Source organism: Embiotoca jacksoni, unplaced genomic scaffold, assembly GCF_022577435.1.
Source record: "Embiotoca jacksoni isolate LCO1_2020_lvr unplaced genomic scaffold, fEmbJac1.0.p SCAF_5, whole genome shotgun sequence".
Classification (NCBI taxonomy): domain Eukaryota; kingdom Metazoa; phylum Chordata; class Actinopteri; family Embiotocidae; genus Embiotoca; species Embiotoca jacksoni.
In genome coordinates, this window is record NW_027185403.1 from 16,115,097 (window position 1) to 16,128,144 (window position 13,048).

The following is a 13,048-nucleotide window of genomic DNA, read 5'->3' on the forward strand; positions in this document are numbered from 1 at the left end:
GTCTTTTACAATCATGAGCCGAGATTGTAAGCAGAGAATAGACTTGTCACTCAAATTCTCTGATAAGAAGCTGCTTTTAAGACACAGATCGCAGCTGTGTCCTAGTTACTGCAGCGCCTTGCGCTCTCTTTTACGGAGATCTTTTGTTTGGTGGAGATAGTTTTCAGCTGTTTTGTCTGTCTGTTGTGTTCCTTTTTTATTTCTGTGCAGGTTTAGTTTCAGTTGGGTTTTTATGTTTGAAAAGGGGCCTAGTTGGCGTTATATTTCAGCTTATTTCAGGAGGTGTTTAGTATACTAGAGACCAGGGACGTTCAGCTTCATGCTGCAAAGAGTTTCATAATCTCAGTGTAGTGATTACAGATGTCTCTATTTCATTTCTGCTGCAATTATTTTCCACTGGCTCATTATTTTAATCACAATTACTCATGTGTTACGTACAGCTTTTCGTTTTTTGCATGCACCTGAAACACTTTCTTTTTCTTGTATTTAGTTTACTGTGCTAATGTTGGTTTCTTCAGTGAAAAAAACAAACAGACAGAGACCCCTGTGACACTGATAAAAGCTGTTTCTTTTATAAACCACACGGCATTTGATTGATCTGTCCTGTGGTCTTGATCCCTGGGCTTGGCTGATTAAACCTATCCATCAGCTTCTCTTATCAGCGCCCTAACAGATCGACTGCAGGACACTGAACCAAAACCCCCTGCATTGTTGTTACACAGAAAAAGTCAAAGGGTAAGGACAGGGAGGGGAGAGGTTTATCAGAGCTCGTCTCTTCAAGGGCTTGTGAACAAAGGAAAACAAAAATCCCCACTTTTTCACATTTTAAAGGAATATCTCATTTAAAAAAAGCTTTTGAGATAGGGAACCCTGGTGCTATTGTTGTGTGTTGCACACACACACACACACACACACACACACACACACACACACACACACACACACACACACACACACACACACACACACACACACACACACTTACTTTTCTGTTGTGCATATTGCAATAACCTCTAAATGAGGTCGAACAGTGGCATTGCAGATTGTGACAAGATTGTTTCCCCTCTGGAGGGAAATCATAAAGTAATGTTTCCTGTCCGCAGACTGTCAGCTCCCCACTAGTGCTGTGACCCTGCCCTCGGTCACAACTCGCACACAGACATCAGCCTGATAATGACATCTCTTTCACTGACAGGCTGTCATTCACATGCCTGTGCAAGCATCGACACCCACACCCACACACACACATTTGGACGAACTCATGCAGGCATGCACTCGTGCTTGCTGAAAAACGAGGGCAGACGAGCATGGTCGCCGTTATGAATCATCTGAGTCATTTGCAAGTCAAATAGCCAGTTTCATAAGATGTGCCTGTTATTTTGTGAAATAAATTTGAGTTTCTCATCTTCTGGGTGACTGTTAAAGCAAATACATCAAGGCTACTAAAACGTGGATGATTGCATGTCACTTTGCTCTCATTTATCTGCAAGCATCTATTACCATCATGTTGTCAAGTCAGTGACAACGGCACAGGAAAAGCCAACAGATGGGCTCTTATAAATCACAGATGTATGATTTGGGGACAGCTTGTTAAAGATGAAGCCTTTTTTTTTTTTTATCCTTTAGCTTGTCTTGAACTTCTTGAATTGCATCTACTCTCAATTCTCAACATCAAGAAACAAAACTATTTTACCAGTTCAACATAAACACAGCCTTTTATGACGGATAAAGATCACATCACCGCCTGTATGCTGGTTTATCGGTACTTTACAGCATGTCAAAATCTGATAGTGCTGAAGTTTGCGACTTTGCTGCCTTATCACGAAACAATCAACCTCAGTTTACATAGTCAGAATTTCATGTTTAAAGCAGATGGTTTATTAAAATCCTGTCGCTGCATGCCCTGCAGAAACAGGTGTAGACGTGCTTGTTTAACTACTTGCTGCTCGTAATTTTTTGAGGAGGTGGGTGTGAACACTCCCCAAACTGCTAGACAGGAGGATTTGCCTGCGTGGCACATTCATTAACCTGGTATCTAGCTAATCTCCTGGCGAATTCATTTAGTTCTCCAAGTACTCCTGTGTATTAATATCCTCTCTGTGCTGCCACTCATGGGATGTAGTAGGAGCGTAGCCATGGCGATGATTGTGTCATTATTTTGCAGTCAGATGAGTGATATCCCAGAGGGCTCTAGCTGAGTTGTCCAGGCCAGTTGAGAGGGACTGATTAGAATTGCAAATGGTGGCCAAGTGTTGTGTTTATTGTGTGTCTCAATATTGGAGACAATCAGGCGAATCAAAGCCCTCAGCTGGAGAGATGGGACTGAGGCACGGTGGGCCTCTCTGGTTGGCACCACGTCCTCAGTGCTTGCAGAGCTGCTCCCCTCCCCGCTCCCCCCTCTTTTCTTCTCTCCATTGCCCTCTCTCTCGGTCGACTCTGTAGTCTGTATATGTCCTGAAGTACGTGGACACAGCTGGAGGAAGACAAGGAGAGACAGAGAGAGACACTAAATCTTGCGCACTCAATCATCTGTAGTGTGGCAGTCCTCTCACACAGCTGAGAAATATTAAACACGCTTTATGATAATGAAAGCGCCGCCGACAGACATAAATATCAGAGCCAAAGTGCTGAAGGATTAAAATGTCTTGTACGTTTGCTCATAACACAAATTTGTCATTGATTTCATGGCTTCCTGAATCGTTAGGAACAGAATTATCAGGTTTTCATCAGTGGAATCGCTTTTTTCCCCCCCTCTAATGCCTGTCTCTGATGGGGAATATCAAGTCTCTGCACATATTAAGGGTTTGGGAATATTCAAATATCTGCATGCGGTTGTGTTGTCAAGACCTGCAAATGGAACCTATTAGCTGTGTGCCCTTGATTCGGCTGGGTGACAGGCTGCGCCCCGAACACACATTTTTCCCGCAAACCACTTGTGAATTGTTCTTCCTCAACGATCGCCCATTACCCTGATATTGACTCACTGTTTGTACAAGATTCGTGGAAATCCATCTGAAAGCCATCCAGCGCCGTTGTGTGAGACAGGAAGCTAGTGTTTTAGCTCACCGTGTAATTCACTCTGTCAGTTGCACACTGAGAGGCCTATCTTCTCTTGTTTCGCTACTGTTGGCTTTTAAAGAATGTGTGTGTGTCTGTAACATGCATGCACATGCAAGAATGTATGGATGTGTGTGTGTGCATTCATGCGTGCATATGTCCCTGTTCGAACACTGGATAATTCCTCAGGTCATACGTGCTCCCCATATAGCACCGCATGACCAGTCACAACAGGCATGTGTGAGGCCCAGGTATGGGCGTGCACAGCAAACAGGTATTGCCTCAGGAAAATGACTATTAAAGATAAGTTTTATTGCACCACACACACTCATTTTTAGCTCACACCGCTGTAGGCGATACGAAAAAGTTATGAGGAATGTGTCCAGAAAATCCCTGAGACTTTCTGGGAGCTTTTACCGCGACTTGAGAACGAAGAGGAGGCCAGCAGCCATCATAAGACTCGCATGTCTGACACGATATGATCAAGAGTCACCGGCCTTGAAAGGCAACAGTCGGTGGATAAGAGCGGGAGCAGCTCACGGCCTGTTTAGACACCGCTGTGTGCTGTTGAGCTTGACAAGCGCTTGATGAGAGATCCTTAGAATTGTGTTTGTGTGTGCAAGGAGAGAAAAGAGAATGGGTGAGAGGGAAGAGTGTGTCAGATCGCCGACGTGGCGTTTGTGAGTGTGTGAAACCGAGGAGAGAGTTCATGAGGTGACATCTCGTCAGCTGTTTGACTTTCCCAGTTTCCCAGGGAAGCAGTTTCAAGAACAATGCAGAAGAAAAACCACCGACAATTGAAATGGCACCAACCCCCCCCCCCCCCCCCCCCCCCGAAAAACGGGTTCTGTTTGTTGGTAACTGAATTATTGCCGTTGCTTGTGATTGGAGATGGGGGAAATGTGTGAGTGACTGCACTGCGCTTGTAGCAGACACATATCACCTGCCGGACTCCTCGACCCATCCATCTCGCAGCGCTGCTCACAATGGCAGGAATACATTAAAAAAGAGTGAGTCAGGAGGGGAAGAGGGGCTGGGGGGGGGGCACAAGATAAATATTGTGTTAGTATTTTCCCTCCCTCTCCCTTGCAATTGTCTTTCACACTGACAGATGAACAATACAAGTATTTTGAACTTTGCTGCGTGCTATCTTTTACTTCTGGGTTCAGTACTGTGCTGTCATAGCCAGACGTGTTCTGGCAGAGATTGATTGATTTGCTTTCTGTGAGCCATGTCTTCTCTTTGTTCTTCCAGGAAGGCTTTGGTGCCTCTCCAGTATTCCAGATTTTCTGTGGCTGCGTCATATTAACACCTGTTAACAGCATACAGGCTTATAAAATATCGATTCAGCTCCCCTTTGATCGTAACGTGTTGCCATAAAATTCAAACAGGAAGCAGTTCACTTCTATGTTCTGAAAGAGACAAACTCTCTGTGGGAGCTGCAGTCTGAGTGTCAAAATCGTATCACTTTATTAGAGCTTTGTATAGGAATTGCCTCTTTGAAGGGAAAAATGTCCACCTCATGGTGTTACAGACCGCACTGCTTCGACTCGATGAGCTGTTTCCCCAAGTCTTTATGTCTTTATGCTAAGCTAAGCTAAACAGCTAGCTGCAGCCTCATTTTTACTGCACAGGTATGAGACTGGTATCAGTTTTCCTTCTCGGGGAAGAAAGCAAATAAACATATTTCCCAAAATGTCAAACGAGTCGTTCAAGGAAAAACCTCATTAGTAAGGGGTGTCAGGTTTGTTTGGGAGATTGTCTAGGGGGCTGATCACGCGCTGATTTGACTCCCAGATGTGTCTGTGCCAAAATACTACTGAGCAGGGCAGCAAAAAACCTCCTCCTCCTCCTCCTCCTCCTCCTCCCCCCGGTGTGTTCAAGAGCCGACTCATTCCAAGCACGAGTTTGACAAATTTGCTAACTTTAGCTACAAACGCCGCCCTGACTCTCATCCTCAATGAGCTTTTCACTTTGCTTCATTATTCAGTCTAAAACTCGGATCCCTCAAGTAATTTCAACCATGCTGAGATAGAGGGGCAATTGTTAGAAATTGAATTTACCATGACTGGCTCTATCGAAGCCAAACAGAATTTAAGTAACCAGTGTATAATATGTGTGTGTGTGTGTGTGTGTGTGTGTGTGTGTGTGTGTGTGTGTGTGTTTATTAGAACATCTGATTGAGTGACAATGTTAAAGGGCTGTTTTTTTTCTTAGAAATGCCTTCTGAGGGCTTATTGATGGGGTCGGTGATACAGAGCAGAAAATGGCCTCTGGTAAGAACCCGGGCAAGCTGCGTGGATTTGATAATACTTCTGATTCTTTTTCTGTCTATTTTATTCCTCCACTCTCCCCAAGTGGGAGTGAAACACAGCTGGGTGAGTGTGAGGGGATGCTGTTGTTCGTCTGGGAGGGTCCCCCCCCCCACCCCCCTCATACCCTGATTTCTCTAGGCAGTCATTGCAGCCTTGCATCCTGGTCCAGCTCTTGACTCTTTGCTCCGCAGCGCTGAGTCCTGAGGGATTCCTCTCTCTACGACTGTCCAGCACCCCCCCCCCCCCCCCCCCCCACACACACACACACACACACACACACCAACCAACTTTGGCTCGTTCGGGGTGTCTGGCACGATAACACACACGCTCACCACCCTCTCAGGCCTGTATGGATACATGTATATCTGCACACAGATACACACTCACACATACAGTGAGTTCGGGCCAGGCGGGTCTGGCTGTGACTGTAGACTGGGCCTGTGGAGAGATCTTTACGGAGCATGCAGAGCCCATCTGTGGCTGCTCCTGGGTGATGGGAGGCAGCTGGCTGTGTGTGTGTGTTGTGTCGTGGCCAGGGAAGGAGCTAGAGAAGGAGGAAAGAGACTTGTGTGTGTTTGGGTCATGAAGCAACCCCAGAATGAGGACTAAACTCAGGCTGAAACTGACCCAAACTTTGTCATCGAGCCAAGTCAAAGCTCTCCTCTCCTCTCCTCTCCTCTCCTCTCCTCTCCTCTCCTCTCCTCTCCTCTCCTCTCCTCCCTTCTCCCCCGGCCCTCCAGCTGGAAGAGCTCAGTCCCTGGGTTCCGGGATGAATAAGTGGAGACCCAGAGAGCAACAGTCTGGGGCTTCTCTCGCTGTCAGTGATACCGTGGATGACGTTCAATCACGACCACATACACCCATGCTCTCTTAACTCCCCTGCTCTTAGAGAGGGATGGGCTCGGCATTGACAGAAACCACAGAGGCCATAAGAAGAAACAGATTATGCTCTTTCTCCTCCCTAATGACTTCTGACACTCCTTTCGCTCAACAGTCCTCTTCAGCTTGTTCGTCTTGTAACAGCGTCCACTTCTGTCCTCCTTGCAGCAAGGCCATCTGTGCGTCATTTTGTTAGCTCATTACAGCCGCTGATGGTGTGACGCTGGCCCTTCATGTGACAGTGATAGAGGGCGAGCATACTGAGCTCGTTTGGTGAGCACGAGAGGTGTGTGTCAGCCGCGCTCACGTCTGTGTCAGAACTCGCCTGTGTGCAACTGTTATGAGTCACGCTGAATCTGATCTGGTCTGCACGCCCGCCTGTTGACTGAGCTAACTGAAGCCAGTGTGTGTTTGTCTGTGAGAGAGAGAGGGTGTCTGTGTTCACACGTACAAAAGCAGTTCTCTGCAGGGTGGAATTTAGGATCTTCTGTCCGTCTTAATCTTTTTTGCCTGACATCGTCATTGAATGTCCCTCTAATGGGGACAGCCCGGAGGGAAATTACAGAGCCTTCTGCTTTTCAGCAAGCCACTGTTGCCAAGTCCGGCTTTCTGGAGTTTAAATACAACTTGGACTGAGTTTATAGTTTATCCAATACCTCTACCCGCTGGCTAGTTTGTCCTCCTTTTTCTATAATAAGGGTCAAATCCTTCCTGCTCTGCTAAACAATTCTGGGGCCAGATGGACCTTGTTTTGCTTAATTTCAGGATGGCTGTGTTTGTCCGTGTGCCTCTTTATATATGTGTGTGGCCTGCGCTAGCATTTACGCAACTTGTTTACTGTGTTTGACATGTGAGGAAATCGGTGTGTGTACACTGTGGGGTGTGTGTTTATGCGATTGTGTTTATAGTCAGGCCTTCCCAAGAACATCTGCCCCCGCGACAGCCCTGACAGAAGCCAGCTATGTATACAAGTGCTCGGGTTGAGCTGCGGGCTACGAGCGCAGACCTGTGACCAACTCACCTTCGCGCGGCGTCGCCTCAAACGCTAGGGGGAGTCTGCTTTCAGACCTGCTCCTCACAGGTCACGTGACTCGACCGAATTATAGATGTGGCGAATTTACTTAAGTGCCATGAAAACGTACTGACAGTTTGATGATCTGTGCCTTTCTCCCGAGTATGAAATGATCACACGGTCTCATCAGCGCTCAGCGGATCTTAACCACAGATCAGGAGCAAGGCCGTTTCAGGAGCTGCCGTCTGAATGTTGCCATTGTGAGGCCGAGCGAGCACGCGGCTCTATCTGCACAGATCTCAAAGCGGTTTGAGGCTGAAACAGTCGCTGCTAGCAGACAATTATTTAACATTGATTGACTTGAATGAGAACAGGATGCATTTGTATCCTGTGATTAAACAAAACGTAGACTGCCTCAAGCAAGTGAATCAGTTTTAAATCCCCACCGCTATATATATGTATTACACAAGAGCTCATCAAAAATACTTTTTGCATAACACGGCTTTCTGGTCTTCACAGACTTAAGTGTAACCCTGTCATGTGGGTGAATTACTGTGAGCAACCGTAATATATGTGAACTGTAAGCTTATATGGAATATTGATTCAAATGGCTGTGAAAATGTGTGCCGTATGGAAAGTGTCATTTCTGATAACAGGGGGAAGTGGCCGCACAGATTTTATGGATAATGTAAGAGAGAACTAATAATTGGTGAGGGAACACTTTTCCTGTTGTGATAATTGCCACGCTGATATCTGGGGATAGAGTACCTGTTGTGGTGTTGATAGTGTGGAGAGTGCGTTGGTGTTTTCTGACTGTGAGTCCAGCTGCAGAAACGAGACATCACGAAGAGGTAGTATCTGCATCTGGGGCTGATGGCGTGTTCCCCTGGTAGAGATAGATGATGTACAAGAACATAATTAATTTTAATTGATATGTATGGCATGTTCATTCTGCTGCTCAGGAGGAACAAATCAATTTGACACCATTCTGTTGATATGAGCCGTCTCTGCCTCTTTCTCTCGCGGTTCCTGTGTCTCGGCTCCATTCATTGAGCAGCCGAGGCTGCCTGCCAGTGCAGTGCTCCGGGCAGAGGCTTGAGTTGACTGGACGGGGGTGGGGAGCATGGGGGAAGGGGTGGTTTGAGGCTCTGTAAGGGGCTTTGAGTGGGCCTTAGTGTAGGCGGCGTTTTATATGAAAGTCGGTGAGGGCAGGGTGCATGAATAGGGGTGGCTGGGAAGTTGGGCTGGGAAGGCCCAGGATGCACCCCGCAGTGCTTTTGTGAGCGCTCACATCCGTGTGTGTGTGTGTGTGTGTGTGTGTGTGTGTGTGTGTGTGTGTGTGTGTGTGTGTGTGTGTGTGTGTGTGTGTGTGTGTGTGTGTGTGAGAGGAGGTGGTGGTGCTGGTGGTGGTGGTGGTGGGGTGTAGCATATGTGAGATCATGTGCTCATATTCACCAGTGGAATGTAAAAAGCGAGAGGAGGGGGTTCTCCTCTCTTTTGCTTCGTTGTTTTCTGTTCTCTCTCCACTGTGCTATAGCGTAGGTCTGTTTGTATAAGCTCTTTATAGGATTGAGCACGCTGCAGAGCCATCCAGATGAAACAAAACCAACCTCATTTGGTTGTTTTGAAAATGATTCTCTTTATTTTGTTTGGTTGAGGCAGATCCACCTCGTTTGACATGAGGGGAATAAAGGCTCTCTCGTGTTCAGGGTCATTTCCCAGAAACATTATTTGTATCTGCACAGCTCTTCCTCTGTGCACTCAAACTTCTTTCATCAACAGGTCCTATAAAGTCTCCAGACAACATGAATGAAAGATGCAATTCAACCTCCAGTTTCCCCCCTTTTTCCCTTTCGACCTCCTCCAAAGTACAATAATCTTCAGTCACTCGTCTCCTCCTCTCCATTGCGTGGCTGTGTGTAGCACCGGAGTGGCACTGATTAAGCCAACAGAGAGACAAACAGGAGACAAAGTCCCAGCCCACCAGTTTAGTTTCACATCCTGGACTGGAGCTGGGCTGCAGCTTGCCAAGTGGAGGGCTTTTAAACTGGGCTAAACACTAATTGCTGCCCTATTTCTTTTATGTTGCTTCTTTCCCATCTGCGATGGCGCTTCCAGACCTCCACAGCAGCCAGAGCCTCATTATAGCAGACAGTTAACAAAGGCTGGGAAACAGAAGCAGAGAATTCACTTAGGATAGCTATCTAACCGCCAACTAGGAGGCCTGCTCGGAAAATTGAATCAATGACAGGGGCCGGCATGCGATTAAATCCTTCAGGGATATTAAGATATTAAGATTTTGAAAATCTTAATTAATCATCTAAATTGTTGTGGCTCGCTTTGATAATGGAATAAATGGCTTGTAAAACTGAGAATTCGAGGGCCAGGCTTTTAAGTATCTTTAACACTTTTGAAACAGAACATTTGAAAAAAAAAAAAAGTTGCCAACAGTTTACCTCCAAAGAAAATAGAGAACACGCTACTTGTTGAGTGAAACAAATCGAGGTCTAATTGTGATATTTGCCTGCGCTTTCCTTTTTTTTCTCCTCTTCCTCTGGTTTCATGCTTATTTTTTTCTGTAGGTGTTTTTTTTTGTGTGTAGAGTGGGGGGGGGGGGTGAAGAGGGGGAATGAGAGAAAAACCCAATGAGGGAAATGTTGAGGAGGTGAATAAGAGGGAAGGATAAAGCAGGAGGGAATGAGATTGCAGAGTAGAAATAGAGGGGGCTGAGATTGGGGATCGAGGGAGGAATAGAAAGAAGGTGGGGAGAAGAGGGGGTGGTCAGCAACAAAGCCTAATGTTGCCATGGAAACTTGTTTATGCCTCACTGATGCATCTTGTAGATCCAATTAGAGACTGATTGTGTCTGTGTCTTCATAGACACATGCACGTGTACCCAGGCGTGGTGTGTGTGCACGCACACACTCGTGCATGGAAACATATGTATGCTAACACACAGGCACACACACACATGCACACACACGCGCACACACACACACACACACACACACACACACACACACACACACACACACACACACACACACACACACACACACACACATTCAGTGTTGCTGCTGAAAACCAGCAAATTGTTGGGAGGTGTAGGACAAAGGATACCCCGCGTTCTCTCTCTTATCGACCCTTGAATTAGCACAACCCCCCCCCCCCCCCCACCCTCTCACCCTCTCACCCCCTCAACCCTGGGCCCCTCCTCACCCCCATGAGCATCAGACAATAGCAGGGAAATAACGTCTCACCCGCTTCCAAGACTGGTACAAGAGCACCTATCCACACATGCTTTCATTACGTCATATTAAGCAAAAAAAAAAGAAAAAAAAAAAAGGATGGAGGTGGATTGACAGAAAGGATTTTGACCGTTTTGCAAATTACATTTTTTTATTCATCTCTTTTGCGAATGAAGTCATTTATTTGGTAATGCCCCTGTCCGAGAAGAATGTCCATGAATGTTAATCCAATCATGTTCTTTTTCACGGGGGTATTTCTTCTTCAGAAAATGGGACTTTTTAAATGATCTTTTCTTACAGTGGCTGGCTGTTTGCCATGTTTAACATCAGAGGAGGCGTAAGCCCCCCTACACTCACACACTCATCTATCAGTGTCTTACAGGAGGCATCGCGGCCTTCCTTTCCTTTCGCCGGGCCTGTCGGAGGAGTCAGTTATTTAGTGGTGAAATGATGTGTGTGATGATGAAATGAGGGGCTGTAGATAAAGTGAGATTACACTGAGAGAAACAGAGGGGAGAGACAGAGAGAGACAGAGAGAGACAGAGAGAGACAGAGAGAGGTAGAGAGGGGCCCGGCCCCTGATGTCTTGTTAAAACGTGAGGGATCAGAAAGAACAACAAATGCATTGCTCGCTGCTAAATCCTGCTTAAATCCGCTGGCATGGGCAGATCTAGCAGATAGCCCCGCTGCTGTGCTCGCTGTCTGGGACCACAACACACACACACACACACACACACACATACATAAACACACCCGTGGTCAGTCCGGCTGTCTGGGTTAATGCTTGGCTAACTGGGACAGCAGAGCTGAACCATGTTGACATTTTAAGCCTCAAACAAGTCCAGAACAATGATTCAGCCCGTCTGCCCCCCTATCAGACCGCAAACCTCAGCCCATTTTGCTGACCGACTAGCACACACACACACACACACACACACACACACACATGCAGACGTGCATAAACATACACACCACTGCCCAAACACAAGTACTCGGTGTGCCCCCCGCCCCCTCTCTTCACACACACTTACACACACACACACACTGGGTCTCCTCCTGTTCCCCACCTTTAGTCAATAAAAGAGAACAAGAGCTGATCTGATTGAGTTGGCAGCAGAAGGCGAGGTGGAGAGGTACAGTAAGGCCAGATGGATTATCGTAATCCTCCCATAGATGATCATGGCCGAGGGAAGATGAACCAGGAAGCCTTAACCTCCCAGCCGACCCCTGCACACTGTTTTTGTCCAGAAACGCAGACCTCTGAAGTAGAAGCAGCGTGGATATTATGTTGAATCACAGGTCTTATCTGGAACTCCCAAAATATGGAAAAAAAAATAAAATTGTTGTGTTATTTGGAAGTAATCTTATCTGCAGCCATATCTGCGGCAGCCATTTTGTGTTGGGCCATCTTGTTTCCTGTCTTGCAAACTTTTGGTATGCTTTGATTCAGATCCAAGTATGAGAAGGAACTTCAGAGGATTTGTGTGAAACGCTCTGTTGAATAATGCTGAACAATGTCAAGCTGCTACATGTAGTGTTTTTTGTGGGGCCAAATTAACTACGCTCCGACTAAAAGGGCACGCCAGCCAAATCTAAACCCATAACTCCTACAGCTCAAAGTATTAAGACTGTATAAACGATTGTTGAATTATGTGGCAGCTTTTCCAGGCGCCTTTCTTCATGTGGTCATAACAATTTGTCTTCTGTTCTCTCATCCTTCAGGTTTCTGGCTGGAAAAGGCCTGGTCATCTACCCAGACATCGGGGACAAGCTGGACATCATCTGTCCCAAAGCGGACCAAGGAAGAGATTATGAGTTCTACAAGCTGTACCTGGTGAAGAGGGAGCAGGCCGAGAGCTGCAGTACAGTCCTCGATCCGAACGTCCTGGTCAACTGTAACAAGCCCGAGAAAAACATCAAGTTCACCATCAAATTCCAGGAGTTCAGCCCCAATTACATGGGCCTGGAGTTCAAGAGGAACGTCAACTACTACATCACCTGTAAGTCTGTCCTCACTGATGATTCATTGTTGATATTTAGCTTGGTAACCTTCGTTTAACCAGAGCAGCCTTACTGAACAATCTGAGTAATAATCTCTGATTCACACTCAGTTACACACAGTCACACCTGGGATTTTCCTAGTAAAACTGCATTTTAATGGCCACTGCAGCAGCAACAACTGAAAGTTATATGCCTTGCCCAAGGCGGAGTGGTGTTAGGTGTTTCAGGTGGAAGTTTTCCATCTCACTACTGAACTCAAACTGCCAGCCTTGACTTACTCCTCAATGTTTTCATTACATTAAAAATTTTTGTGGGAAAAAAACCTAACAATTTAGTCAAGTTTTGTTCTCAATATATGAGTAGTTCACTAAAATATTTTAGTTTGACGCTGCTTTATGCTTTATGCCTGCTGCTTTTGAGAGAAACATATTGTACTTGTTGTGGTTAACATTAGTTACACCATAAATCATCTTTAAAGATTAGTCTCATAGTCAGAGCACAACAGTTAAGCTGGACATGCAATAATGGAAAAGTTG

At 46.2% G+C, this 13,048-nt stretch overlaps 1 protein-coding gene across 1 annotated transcript in view; it reads left to right on the top strand.

Annotated features, from left to right (window-relative positions):
* Positions 1 to 13,048, top strand: part of efnb1 (ephrin-B1) — a 58,057-nt gene that overhangs the window by 12,747 nt on the left and 32,262 nt on the right. The window contains exon 2 of the mRNA XM_069170467.1: positions 12,234 to 12,511. Coding sequence (XP_069026568.1) covers positions 12,234 to 12,511 — 278 coding nt within the window. The remainder of the gene's footprint in view (positions 1 to 12,233; positions 12,512 to 13,048) is intronic.